The 14,771-nt window shown below is 37.0% G+C and overlaps 2 protein-coding genes across 3 annotated transcripts in view; both read left to right on the top strand.

The window, feature by feature from the left end:
* ivd (isovaleryl-CoA dehydrogenase) overlaps positions 1-11,866 on the top strand; it is a 28,778-nt gene extending 16,912 nt beyond the window's left edge. Inside the window, exons 6-12 of the mRNA XM_067455263.1 lie at positions 2,943-3,073; positions 3,245-3,341; positions 3,441-3,534; positions 3,632-3,713; positions 8,513-8,617; positions 8,748-8,820; positions 11,034-11,866. Coding sequence (XP_067311364.1) covers positions 2,943-3,073; positions 3,245-3,341; positions 3,441-3,534; positions 3,632-3,713; positions 8,513-8,617; positions 8,748-8,820; positions 11,034-11,167 — 716 coding nt within the window. The 3' untranslated portion in view covers positions 11,168-11,866. The remainder of the gene's footprint in view (positions 1-2,942; positions 3,074-3,244; positions 3,342-3,440; positions 3,535-3,631; positions 3,714-8,512; positions 8,618-8,747; positions 8,821-11,033) is intronic.
* Positions 11,867-13,409: 1,543 nt separating this feature from the next.
* The window catches only part of bahd1 (bromo adjacent homology domain containing 1), a 47,309-nt gene continuing 45,947 nt past the window's right edge, over positions 13,410-14,771 (top strand). For both annotated transcript variants that reach the window (XM_067455260.1, XM_067455261.1), the window contains exon 1: positions 13,410-13,614. The gene's annotated coding sequence lies outside the window, so the exon portion shown is untranslated. The remainder of the gene's footprint in view (positions 13,615-14,771) is intronic.

Genomic DNA, 14,771 nt, shown 5'->3' with positions numbered 1-14,771 from the left:
AGATTTATGCTAACTGAAATTAACAAAAATCAAACAGGCCTAAAAATAAATCTCCCCTGTAAACAAAGTAAACAAATCAAAATCTAATTCAAAACCAAAGGTCAGAAGGCTAAGGTGGCTGGACAATACTGACTCATTCTACTTCTCCAATAATGCTATATATACCCATTTAGCCTCTACCAAACAAAAATAAGGTAAATATCAAAATAATACAATTACCAAATAAACTCAAACAATTAACCTTTACAACACAATATCATTATCACACCTAACCTTAATACAATCATATAACAATATATATGAAAAGAAAATACTCAAACAAACCAAGATATAACTGAATGAAACAAAGTCAAAAGATCCCCTCTAAATCAAAATGGAATGGTACAGTCCAGTTTCCTCTGGAACAGCATAAGTTTGCAGTCTGATGCCCCGCCTCTTCCTTTGTCTGCTGCCACATGGAATGCGGCCGTCACTCCATGGACCAGAAGAATCTAGGGCTCAGGTACAGTCAAACAGCACAGGAAAATATAAGAAGTGTGCACCCTTCTGTATATTTAAGCTTTGAATAAACTGTTAACTCATGTTCTTTTCGTGTGGTTTTTTTTGTATATGAGGGGATAAATAACAAACATTAAATTAAACTCCAAATGTTTGGTAAAAGCCAAATATGTGAGGTATGCTACGCACCCGTCACATTTTCTCATTGCATATCACCACATTTTTACAGTCTACTGCTTACAGCACACATCGGAAGCTAAATGCCCATTATTACCACTGTACTTCAGCTCCGTTCAGAGGCTTCCTGAAGCTCAGTGATTGTACACACTGTAAAAATAGTAACAGTGATGTTGATTTTACCATTTGAATCAACAGACAATCTGCATTATTAAAAACATTTTAGGTAATGGATGCCCACAGCTGATTAGCAGAAGTATTTTAGTAAGACAGCAAAAACGTGAGTTAGCCTGAGACTTACACAATATAAAGCGCAAAACTACAGTGCCTTGCGAATGTATTCGGCCCCCTTGAACTTTGCGACCTTTTGCCACATTTCAGGCTTCAAACATATTGATATGAAACTGTAATTTTTTGTGAAGAATCAACAACAAGTGAAACACAATCATGAAGTGGAACGAAATGTATTGGATATTTCAAACTTCTTTAACAAATCAAAAACTGAAAAATTGGGCGTGCAAAATTATTCGGCCCCCTTAAGTTAATACTTTGTAGCGCCACCTTTTGCTGCGATTACAGCTGTAAGTCGCTTGGGGTATGTCTCTATCAGTTTTGCACATCGAGAGACTGACATTTTTGCCCATTCCTCCTTGCAGAACAGCTCGAGCTCAGTGAGGTTGGATGGAGAGCGTTTGTGAACAGCAGTTTTCAGTTCTTTCCACAGATTCTCGATTGGATTCAGGTCTGGACTTTGACTTGGCCATTCTAACACCTGGATATGTTTTTATTTTTGAATCATTCCATTGTAGATTTTGCTTTATGTTTTGGATCATTGTCTTGTTGGAAGACAAATCTCCGTCCCAGTCTTAGGTCTTTTGCAGACTCCATCAGGTTTTCTTCCAGAATGGTCCTGTATTTGGCTCCATCCATCTTCCCATCAATTTTAACCATCTTTCCTGTCCCTGCTGAAGAAGGCCCAAACCATGATCCTGCCACCACCATGTTTGACAGTGGGGATGGTGTGTTCAGGGTGATGAGCTGTGTTGCTTTTACGCCAAACATACGTTTTGCCTTGTTGCCAAAAAGTTCAATTTTGGTTTCATCTGACCAGAGCACCTTCTTCCACATGTTTGGTGTGTCTCCCAGGTGGCTTGTGGCAAACTTTAAACAACACTTTTTATGGATATCTTTAAGAAATGGCTTTCTTCCTCCCACTCTTCCATAAAGGCCAGATTTGTGCAGTATACGACTGATTGTCTGTCCCATAGGACAAGTCTCCCACCTTGCTGTAGATCTCTGCATTTCATCCAGAGTGATCATGGGCCTCTTGGCTTCATCTCTGATCAGTCTTCTCCTTGTATGAGCTGAAAGTTTAGAGGGACGGCCAGGTCTTGGTAGATTTGCAGTGGTCTGATACTCCTTCCATTTCAATATTATCGCTTGCACAGTGCTCCTTGGGATGTTTAAAGCTTGGGAAATATTTTTGTATCCAAATCCGGCTTTAAACTTCTCCACAACAGTATCTCGGACGTGCCTGGGGTGTTCCTTGTTCTTCATGATGCTCTCTGCGCTTTAAACGGACCTCTGAAACTATCACAGTGCAGGTGCATTTATACGGAGACTTGATTACACACAGGTGGATTCTATTTAAAATCATTAGTCATTTAGGTCAACATTGGATCATTCGGATATCCTCACTGAACTTCTGGAGAGAGTTTGCTGCACTGAAAATAAAGGGGCCGAATAATTATGCACGCCCAATTTTTCAGTTTTTGATTTGTTAAAAAAGCTTGAAATATCCAATACATTTCATTACACTTCATGATTGTGTCCCACTTGTTGTTGATTTTTCACAAAAAATTACTGTTTTATATCTTTATGTTTGAAGCCTGAAATGTGGGAAAAGGTCGCAAAGTTCAAGGGGGCTGAATACTTTCGCAAGGCACTGTACATATTTTGAACACCTGGTAAAACATATATACATAAATGAGTCTTACTTACAGTAAAATGCTATCAATATATTGTGCATTCTTTTTATTATTAGTGTTTGTATTGTATGTTAGTTATGCTTTGGAACGGCCTTTAAAAACAAAACTGTAACTGGCAAAACATCTGCTATAATTTAATGACATATTAGTGATTTATGCTGCTTACAAAAATAATTTAATCATAATACATAACTTGTTCATCTAATGAAAAAGATTAATCTTGCCTCTAAAATGGTGACAACACATGTTTAATTTTCCTTTTGATCTGTTATCTTCAAGGGGATCACTACGTGTTGAATGGTAATAAGTTCTGGATTACAAACGGACCAGATGCAGATGTTCTTATTGTGTATGCTAAGACAAACCCAGAGGCTGAAGGCCGTGGCATCACTGCTTTCATCATAGAGAAGGTTAGAAAAGACGAAACTCTTCCTCTTGAATGATTGATTGTGATGTACCGTTCACATCGTTTTACATGTAGCATTCAGATTTTGATTGAACGTTTTGTTTTTAATCTGTAATCTGTTGGCTACAAATTCAAATGTATACATATCATCGTCATTGTGCTTGTGTTCTTGAAGGGCATGCCAGGATTTAGCACAGCGCAGAAGCTGGATAAACTGGGAATGAGAGGATCTAACACATGTGAGCTCATCTTTGAAGACTGCAAAGTCCCTGGTGTGTGCATGCCCACCATTTAGTTTATTATGCATATTAGCAAGTCTGTATGTGTTGGAGGTACAAACAACATTTGAAAATGTTCTTTCCTGGTTTCAGAGGGAAACATATTGGGCCCATTAAATAAAGGAGTATATGTCATGATGAGTGGGTTGGACCTGGAGAGACTTGTCCTGGCTGCTGGACCTGTTGGGTAATTGTTGCTGTTTATTTCCAGTATCATGCTTAGAAATGTAATTCCAAAAAGACTGTCCAATAGTTATTTTTGTCCTTTTTACACATTCCCTCAGTATCATGCAAGCTGTGCTTGACCATGCAATTCCTTATCTTCATATTCGTGAAGCATTTGGACAAAAAATTGGCCACTTCCAGGTATGCTTTTCACTCTAAAATATGCAAGGATTTGTGTGTTTGAAATTTTGGACACAGCCCTTTCATTATATATCAGAAATCTGTGTACATGCATCAGCAAATTATTTGCAGAAATTTTAAACTAACAAGTTTAAAAGCATAGTTCACCCAAAACTGAAAATTACCCCATGATTTCGTCCACAGTAAGCCAGAGCTTTCCCAATCCGATCTTTTTTCCCCTCATTTCAAGAAATAGCTGCGTCCACACGAGATCACCGAAACCGACAAAAACGATGTAGTTTGCATGCCAGCCCAATGTGTGGCGCTGTAATTCTGCCACAGAAATACATTAAAAACTGAGAAGAAGAGTTGTGGCAAGAAGGGGTATAGGAGTGGTCGGAGGTAAAATCTCAAAATAAAATAACAATAAATACATTTGCTACTTAACAGATGTGTTTTATTAACGCCTACACCTACCCCAACCCTAAACATACCCTTAAAATAATGCAGATACTGTAATTAAATGACGCGATATTGATGTGCGCATGCCCAGTGCCCGTAGTTGTATCCCTTAACTCTTTCACCGTGATGGACATAGTGTGATGACATCACCGTTTCAGAAAATATACGGATTGGCTGTACACACGAAAACGGAAGATTGTCGTTTTCAGATTTATCCACTTTGGGACCGGTTTAAAAAAATATCGGATTCATGCTTCCAAAACGCTGGATCCGTGTGGACGAAGCGCTGATACGGTACAAAATGTATACGTAGACAGCTGAACACGTCTCCGTGTGGACGGGGCCTTACTTAACCTCAAGCCATCCTAGGTGATTATGACATTCTTCTATCAGAAGACTATGTCCTTGCTCTTCCAAGCTTTAAAATGTCAGTGCATGGCAGCCCAAAATTTTAATTTCAGAAAAGTGCATCCATCCATTATTAAAGTAATCCACAAGGCTCCAGGGGTTAATAAAGGCCTTCTGACGTTTAAAAAAATAAATCAATCTTTAACATATTAAAGTAAAATATCTAGCTTCCGGCAGACCGTTGTCTGTATTAAACTTACAAAAAAAGTGTAACTGGCACGGCGATGACGTCAGACATTATGAGTAAGTTAAATATGGAAGGCGCCAGTGGTCAGCTGGAAGCTAGATATTTTACTTTATAACGGTTAAATATTTTTAATATTTTTTACAAAAACCCACCGATTCGCTTCAGCAGGCTTTTTTTAAACTCTCCGGAGCCTTGTGGATGACTTTTTATAGTGGATGGATGCACTTTTTTGGGATTCAAATTTTGGGCTGCCATTTACTGCCATTAGCCGGATTTTTTTGGTAGAACTCAGACTGTATTCGCCTGAAAGAAGAATGTCATATACGCCTAGAAAGGCTTCAGGGTGAGTAATTCATTGGGTAATTTTAATTTTGGGTGAACTATCCCTTTAATTTAGCGTGTTGCTTTTTTAAAAACAAATTTATTTAGTAATTTACTTCATTTTATTATCACAGGAAATGACGCACACAAAATGTGAATCATTGTCCATCATTTTGTGAGCCACTAGTAATAGAAAAGAGCCAGTGGATATCACACAAGCAGTGTGCAAACGTTGCGTAATAGTTCTGTTGGTGAAGAAATCTCAAACCCCAGTCAATTATTCACTACAGAAACTGAAAGTAAAGACTGACTGAGCTTTTGGCATCTGATACTGCATTAACAACTCAGATTCTCTTAGAGACAATGAGAGATTAATCTCATTTATATTATAGCAATTAACTGTTTTATCCAAATCCACATGAATGGCCCATTCAAAGTTTAGTTCTGCAGTGTATGAGAGTCTCTCCTGTCTCATGGTGCTTCTCATACATGTTTTGGGAAGGCGCAAGCAAGAAACATTTCTTTCACACAATGTGGTGTTCATCGACACACTCAAGAATAACTTAAAGGGATAGTTCACTTTAAAATGAAAATTCTGTCCTCCTTTACTCACCCTTAAGTTTCTTCAAACCTGTATGAATTTCTTTCTTCAGCTGAACACAAGGGAAGATATTTTAAATGTCAGTAACCAAACAGTTAACTGGAACCATTGACTTCGTTAGTAGGAAAAAAAAATATATGGAAGTCAATGGTTCCAGTTAACTGTTTGGTTACTGACATTCATCAAAATATCTTCCCTTGTGTTCAGCTGAAGAAAGAAATTCATACAGGTTTGAAACAACTATTTTTGTAAGTTTAAATATATATATGTATGCATGTGTGTGTATAATATAAAAATCTTTTAGTTGTTCTACAGTGAGAGAGGTTCAAAGACGGCCAATATGGTCTTGCAACCAAAGTGTCAGAAATTTAACATGATCATCTCACTGTGTGTTTGCTGCTATGACCTACGTCTACTGATTCAAAATTCTACATGAAACAGTGTATTGATCAATCTTAAAACTTAAAACTACTTGCCTCAAACTCAAAATTGTCATGCCATGTTGTCCTTTTTCCCCTAGCCATGACCACATCCATTTCACGTTCCACTTCGCTTTTAGACATACAGTTGCAAACTTCCCTAAGCACTTTCCCTAAGTGGAATCCCTGCCATCATTTTGAAAAAAGGGAAGGAGAGGGAAGTTTATGTGGATAGGCCCTCATTCCCTCGATTTTGACAGGGAACAAGGCCCTATTCCATATGGCACACTAAACACTTTAAATCTTCCTACGAGTCCGCTCATTTGTGACACAATGGCACTTTACTGTTAGGAAGAAGCCTGCTGTGGAGCCTGCTTCAGTGTGAGCTCGGCAACAGTGTGCATTGAGGGCGCATATTGACCGCAAAAGGGGGTACTCACGAGCAACCTTCTGACACCTAAAATGGCAATTGGAACATTTTGAACATTCAAAGTTTATTTTTGCCTCCTTTTCTCAGTGCACATAAAAAACACAGTTGCCAAAGTGAGATTCATCTTGCTCTATTTGTTTACCACTAGCACATACTGATGATGTTTTATTCTTTTATAACTTACTAGCCTGTTTCAATAGGTGTTATCATCGTGCAATCTACATACATTTTATATCCAAGTTTTTTAGTTCCATGTTGTACAGTGTGATTTGTAAAGATCTTATAGGATTGCAGAAATGACACAGTCCGTAACAGGCATTATAGTCATAGGCATATTAACAACGATAAAACCCTATTGTTCTTGTTTTGTTCTGCTGCCCCCTATTAACGCAGAGATGTTCATTTAAATGCATACTAAACAATTTTCAAAACTGAAACTTAAGAAGAAAGCTACATATTTCTTTATCATAAACCATAGGTAGCACTTTATGGTAATTTTCTTTAAGAGCAATGAACATTTATATAATTCTTAACATAATTAGAACTGTATCATTACTCCTATCTTCAAGTTTGGGGTCTGTAAGATGTTTATTTTAGACCGAGTTCCCCTGCAGTCAAACATTTTATCCCTTAAAACTCCTCTTTGATAATCAAAATTACATATTTAATGGTTCTTTTTGTTTCGTTTTTTCCCCTGTGAAAGTAATGTCTTTAAATAGCTTTAAAGGGTGTGTTCACCCAAAAATGAAATTCATGTCATTACTGACTCACCCTAATGTCATTCCACATCCGTAAGACGTTCATCTTTAGAACACAGTGTAAGATATTTTATATTTAGTCCAAGAGTGTATCCGAATGTGTATACACACTTTACTGTCCATGTCCAGTAAGGTAATAAAAACATCATCAAAGTAGTCCATATGTGACATCAGTGGGTTAATTAGAATCTCTTGAAGCATCGAAAATACATTTTGGTCCAAAAATAAGAAAAACTACGACTTTATTTAGCATTGTCTTCTCTTCCTTGTTTGTGTTCAATCCTCAAATAAAGATTCAAACGGTTGTGAATCAGCGTATTGATTCATGATTTGGATCGGGTGTCAAACTGCTGAAATCACGTGATACTGGCGATCCGAATCATTGATCGATTCAAACCAAGAAGAGAAGACAATGCTGAATAAAGTTGTAGTTTTTGTTATTTTTGGACAAAAATGTATTTTCGATCCTTCAAGAGATTCTAATTAACCCACTGATGTCACATATGGAGTACATTGATGATGTTTTTATTACCTTACTGGACATGGACAGTAAAGTGTGCATACACTTAGATACGCTGTCGGGCTAAATATAAAATATCTTAAACTGTGTTCCAAAGATGAACGGAGGTCTTACGGGTGTGGAACAACATTAGGGTGAGTCATTAATTACATAAATTTTATTTTTGGGTGAACTAACCCTTTAAAGTAATTACATCCTTGCTTTATTTAGTATGCAATGAACCTTGCATATGCAAATTAGTCTCCTCCTCCACTCAGTCACACCCAATCTAATCCACTCAGCCATCTGTAAATGCTATAAAAATGGCATTATGGCAAATGGAAATGTTGGTTTAATTCAGCCATATATGTTTGAACCAGAAATGTCTTTAGAAGAGTAATAGGAAGAGTGAATTATGCAGGGTTGTCTACAAATCAGTGTATCAGAATGGTAACACACTTTATGTATCATTCTCTACAACGTCGACATAACTGTAAATTATAGGATTTCATTTTGCCTTGAGTACATGATCAAACAGCTAATAATGTCTTGCTAATTTTACTCAAACCATGTTCCCGTTTGCCATCTCAAAGTCAGACAGTTGCCTTCTAAAAATCAGCATCATAGAAAGGCAGTGCAAAGCCCCATCCCAAATGTGATCCCAAACATTTGAATGTATGCATGCATGTAAAGTTATGAAAAGTAATTAAACAACTATGTCTCCCCATTAACTAGCTAATGCAAGGGAAAATGGCTGATATGTACACACGGCTTAGTTCATGTCGACAGTATTTATACAACGTTGCCCGTGCTTGTGACAAAGGCCATTTCAGTGCTAAGGTAAGAAGTCTTTACATAGTTTTTGTTATTTGACTGCTTTATTTTAGAATGTTGCATATCAGCCTGAAAATGATGCATACAGTTTTTCCAGAGTGTGTAGTATCAGTATTGATTTGTGATGTTATTGTAGGACTGTGCTGGGGTAATCCTTTATTGTGCTGAGAATGCGACTCAAGTTGCCTTGGATGGAATTCAATGCCTTGGTGAGTGCCTAGTTATATAGCACAGCAAAAACAGAAAAATAGCTCCCAGTGTAACTTAGGCAGATAGCAGGGGCAAACCCTTCTGTTTTCATTTTTACAATTACTGGCTGGATAAACAGCAAACAAGTCAAACTTGTACCTGTTGCCATATATGATTTGTTCCTTGAATATACAGGAAAATGTGATTTGCATGTACATTTGATAATGCATTCATGTTTTGATTGATTGTAAACATCACACACTATATTGCCAAAAGTATTGGGACAGCACTCCAAATAATAGAATTTAGATGTTCCAATCACTTCCATGGCCACAAGTGTATAAAATCAAGCACCTAGGCATGCAGACTGCTTCTACAAACATTTGTGAAAGAATGGGTCTCTGGTACTGTGATATGTTGCCACCTGTGCAATAAGTCCATTTGTTAAATTTCCTCACTACTAAATATTCCACGATCAACTGATAGTGGTATTATAACAAAGTGGAAGCAATTGGTAACAACAGCAACTCAGCCACAGAGTGGTAGGCTACGTAAAATCACAGAGAGGGGTCAGCGCATGCTGAGGCACACAGTGCGCAGAAATCATCAACTTTCTGCTAAGTCAGTAGCTACAGACCTCCAAACTTTGTGTGGGTTTCAGATTAGCTCAAGAAGCGTGCATAGAGAACTTCATGAAATGTGTTTCCATGGCGGAGCAGCTGCATTAAAGCCTTACATTGCCAAGTGCAGTGCAAAGTGTCGGATGCAGTGGTGTAAAGCATGCCGCCTTGTACAGTGGAGACTTGTGCTCTGGAGTGAGCAATCACACTTCTCTGTCTGGCAATCCAATGGGCGAGTTTGTTGGTTGCCAGGAGAACAGTACTTGCCTGACTGCATTGTGCAAAGTGTAAAGTTTGTTGGAGGGTGGATTATGGTGTGTTTTGTTTTTCAGGAGTTGGGCTTGGCACATTAGTACCAGTTAAAGGAACTCTTAATGCTTCAGCATACCAAGACATTTTGGCATCAATATCAAAGCATCAATGTCATGCTTCCAACTTTGTGGGAACAGTTTGGGGAGGGACCCTTCCTGTTCCAACATAACTGTGCACCAGTGCACAAAGCAAGGTCCATAAAGACATGGATGAGCGAGTTTGGTGCAGAGGAACTTGACTGGCCTGCACAGAGTCCTGACCTTAACCCGATAGAACACCTTTGGGATGAATTAGAGCAGAGCCAGGCCTTCTTATCTAAAATCAGTGCCTGACCTCACAAATGCATTTGAGAAGAATGGTAAAATTACCATTAAAACACTCTTAAACCTTTTGGAAAGCCTTCCCAGATGAGTTGAAGCTGTTATAGCTGCAAAGGATGGGCCCAACTCCACATTGATTGAACCCTACAGATTAAGAATGGGGTATCATTAAAGTTCATCTGCATGTAAAGGCAGATGTCCCAAAACTTTTGGCAATATAGTGTATATTGATACGACAATTTGGACAGGCAATGTTTGACTAGTCCTAATGCTATGACAACTGCTTTGACATTATCTTTAAAAAAATTATCTATTCAGGATTTTTGGTGTGTCTCAATCAACTCCCTAGTTTAGCAGTCAGGGCACTGATCAGGGAGTCGTCCATTTTAAGGGTAAAATCCTACCAGTGAACTGACACCTTTGCTCCATTAAAGTCCCACAATGCAATGTGAAAACCAGGGAGCATCAATGCTCACTATGTTCCCTTAACAAATGTTCCCACCCCGCTACATATAACGTGTGATCAATGTTTTAAAATACACATTTTTGACATCACATTATTGAATTATATTTCAACATAAATGCATTGCTGGACAAATTAAGAAAATCTATCTAACATTTATAATTGATTTGAAAATACATATATGTAACGAGTAAAGTTTCATATTGTAATTTCAATAACATTAAGCCATAATCTCAGAAAGATATCAACTCTGCTGTTCATAAAATACCAGAAGTGATGTGCATTGAGAATGTTTCTGTGCCGTAAGAAAGTCATCAGTTTCTCAATGTGTAGTGAGCCAGGACTTACTGTCCTCGCCAGCGACTGAATTCATGTACATGATGCACTGATTCACGGCCTAGGAAGCTAGAGAACTGATTGAGATGCACCCAACATCAGTGAAAGAAATCCTGCTAATTCAGTAAGCCTAGGTCTTATGACTCAAGTCCTAGTTGACTCACTTTTGCGTCTGTTCATAGGTGGAAACGGTTACATTAATGACTACCCAATGGGCCGCTTCTTAAGAGATGCTAAGCTTTATGAGATTGGAGCTGGTACCAGTGAGGTCAGAAGGATGATAATTGGCAGAGCCTTCAATGCCATGTTCAAATAAGAGCAGCATTTTGCGGAAGAGGATCTGATCCTACATGGACCGTGTTGCTTTTATTTAAGACAAAACATTCATCTGGCATTCTAAATTTAACATGTAGTTGCTAATTGGCTTCAAGAGCAGTGATACAAAACTACAACATGTCTTTTGGATGTCTAAAGTTGTTTATATGATGTTCTGTTACAATACATAAAGTGCTCTCGCATATAAGAACACAAGCAGTATAAGAGATTTACCTCTTATACCAAGAAAAACACCAACACAATTGGTTTGTTCTAGTAGCCTTTGTCATGTGACTTGGGTATCTCTGTAGCACATGGTACATATAATTAACTTGTTTTTTTCTTCTTCTTCAAAACACGGTCTGTCTTTGTAAGCTGGTTTGCATATCATCTCTGCCCCTAATATGATTGTTTGTGACTCGTTTTCTTATGTGAATAAAATAAAGATTTCTTTATAGAGGATATTTATTGAAGTCAGTGTAATTCAACCATTCTTTCCCATTTCATTTCTTTGTATTTTAATGATGTGTATTCAATTTCATTTGTATAATCTTAAAAGTAAAAAGAAGTTGCACATTTTTATTGTACTGATCCATCAAACCTTTGGGTTTTCAGAATTCTGCCTTACTGAATAATCATGTTTTTGAACTAACCTCATTGTATATGATGATTGTTTAGAATAAACATAATCCTCCTTCCATCTATATCTATTGAATTTCTGTTTGTATATATAAGCTTTGCATCCTCTCAATATTAATGTTGTTATTTTAGATTTTATCAAATTTATTATTTTTAGAAGTGTTTTTAGTATGATTTATACTACTAAATAATGTATTTGTTTTATTTGTAGCTTATATATATATATTATTTTTAGTTTCAGTTTTTTATGTGTCTCATTTATTTTTAGGTTTTTGCTATTTTAGTAACTATTTAATTTTTCATTTCAGTTAGTTGCCAAGGCAACATTTCCAATAAAGTTGTCTGTTCATCATTATTTTAGCTTTATTAAATTTTTACTATAATAATTTAACTATAATAGGTAATAAGTTGGTTAACAATACATTTTTTGTTTACAATCTGTTCATTTCTTGTTGACAAGGGAAAAAAGATATGTATACTATTTAGATTATTAGTACATTTCTTAATTTTTGAAATTGAAAATAATTGAGAACTTTTAGACAGTATTGATATTTAAATAGCCTATATGTTAATCATTTGTTTTTTTCTTTGAGCAGGTGTCATGGAAAATTACTGAACAATGACTTTGTTGCAAATTCAATAATTTAACTTATTTTAACAATATATATTTCATATGATCTATTGAGGATAAAGCCTACTTCATTAATGTCATACATAATATTAACAACATAACATAATATTCTTTATACTTAATTGTTAGAGTTCATAAAATGATCATAGATTAGTTAAAATCTTTAAACATGCATTTATGGATAACTAAGAGCAGTTACAAAAATGTCGATATTGAAAGTGTAGTTTGAAGGGATTGTTAAAAATAAAAGAACACTGCTAAAGAAAAGACTGTGGCTTATAACAAAGTATTCGGACACTTTCTGATTGTCCAATGCAAAATAGAATGCCCATGTATTGTAGTCAGTGTCAGTGGCGTAGCACCAAATTTTGGGCCCTGGGTACAAACCATCTTGCTGGGCCCCCGTACCATGTATGTGTATGCATAGAAAACGGACTTCCCTGCCTCGGGCCCTGGTAACTCAGTACCCTTTATCCCCCCAGTCCCACGCCCCTGGTCAGTGTGATTAACCACACCTGAGTGTGAACTTGAGGGGAGGTGACTTCATCTACTAAAATTTTTATAAAGTCACTTTTAAAATAGTCTCAGAAAAGTAGCATTATTTGTTTGAAGATTTTACTTGTTTGATATTTATTGTCTGATGAAGTGAAGTAAATATATCCATAAGCTCAAGTGTCTAAATGCTTTTTGGGGTTCACATGTGCCCATAGCCCTTTAAGAAACTCCATGTTGTCCCAGCATGCCATACGTCAACACACTGGCCGTGTCACAAAACTTAGTGAGCTGCCTACCTAGTCACCATTATGGACATTTAGGGCGCATTCACCACTCGCTAAAATTGAGCATTCTAAGTGCGTTCAGCATGTTTACAGACTTAGAGGCGTGTTGTGTGTCAGTACAGTTGTCTGTGATACCTAAAAATGCAGTCTATGCAGGCACATCACTAGGGTTTGGGACACCGCCATTAGCAGCGGATGGTGGTGTTACGTAAACTCCATGGCAAAAGTGTTTGTGTCAGTTCTGCATGAGTCTGCTCTATTCCAGGTGTTCTCCTCAGGATGACAGCACTATGTGCTTCTCTTCCCATGTATTGAAGAGATCAAACCGCGAGAAACAACAGCGGACCAGCAGTGCGTTGTCAACAAAGTATGCCATTTAAATCCACGACACCACTAAAGGTAAGAGAATCCGTACGTTTGAAGGAATATGGGAAGTTTTTAGACACAAGTCGATATTTTTAGCATTCCTTCCTCCTATATTAAGTTTCATTTTAGTACGTCACTTTGTGAAGTATTTACGAGGGCTATTTGATAAGAGGTCTAATCCATCATTTAGTTTCGTTATTTATAATGACAGGTTTGTTATCACTATAACGTTACATCACATTCCTGCGCGGCGTCAAATCTAGAACGCTCTCGGTATTAAGTAGCTAATTTGTCCGAAATCTCGCGCTAGCTAGAATATAAAGAGAGCGTAATAGTTTGTCGCGTCGTGGACGTCGCTCGCAGTGTGTAGGTGATGAGTTGTTTGTCTGTTTTTTTGTTTGTTAGTAACGCAATCACGGGTTGTATGTAGTCTTTGCACTGGTTGTTCCCTGTCGAAAAGACTGGAACATCAAATTGAAACCGACATTTTTGCAGGTCACGTTGTCTGAATTTTATTCGAGTAAGTTGGGCTATAAAACTCAATGGCTCACTTTTTTTAAAAAGAGAAATTTAAAAAATATATAGACTGACATTGATATATTGACACACTTGCTTCTTGTACTGCATTTAATTGATTCTTTAAAGGCTTTAATTAGGTAAATTAACTTTTGAATGACACCCAACAAAAAATATTTTATTTTAGCCTGTAGTATAGGCTGCTAGACTTTTAGTTCCTGTGAATTTAATACATAGTATAGATAGTTCACCAATTCATTAATTACTCACCCTCATTTTATTCCAAACCCCTAAGACTTTCTTTCATCTACAGAGCACAAATGAAGATCTTTTTTGATGAAATCTGTTAGCTTTATGTCCCTCCATTGACAGCTACACAACTGACACTTTGACACTCCAAAATTTCCATAAATAGATCATAAAACTAATCCATATGAATTAAATGGTTTAGTCTGCAATTTTCTGAAATACACAATCTGTTTATATGAAGAACAGATTGAATTTAGGATTTATTCACATATAAACATTTATGAAGGTATGAGAGACAGCACATTTGAGTTTCAGCAAGAATGAAGTTCATTCTTGTTTGCGCTTCCAGAAGAACCAATGAAGTTCATTCTTGTTTGTGCTTCCAGAAGAACCAATGAAGTTCATTCTTGTTTGCGCTTCCAGAA

Source organism: Pseudorasbora parva, chromosome 10 (genome assembly GCF_024679245.1).
Source record: "Pseudorasbora parva isolate DD20220531a chromosome 10, ASM2467924v1, whole genome shotgun sequence".
NCBI classification, from domain to species: Eukaryota; Metazoa; Chordata; class Actinopteri; order Cypriniformes; family Gobionidae; genus Pseudorasbora; species Pseudorasbora parva.
Note: the sequence above shows the minus strand (reverse complement) of the source record. Positions and strands in the feature narration are given on the sequence as shown.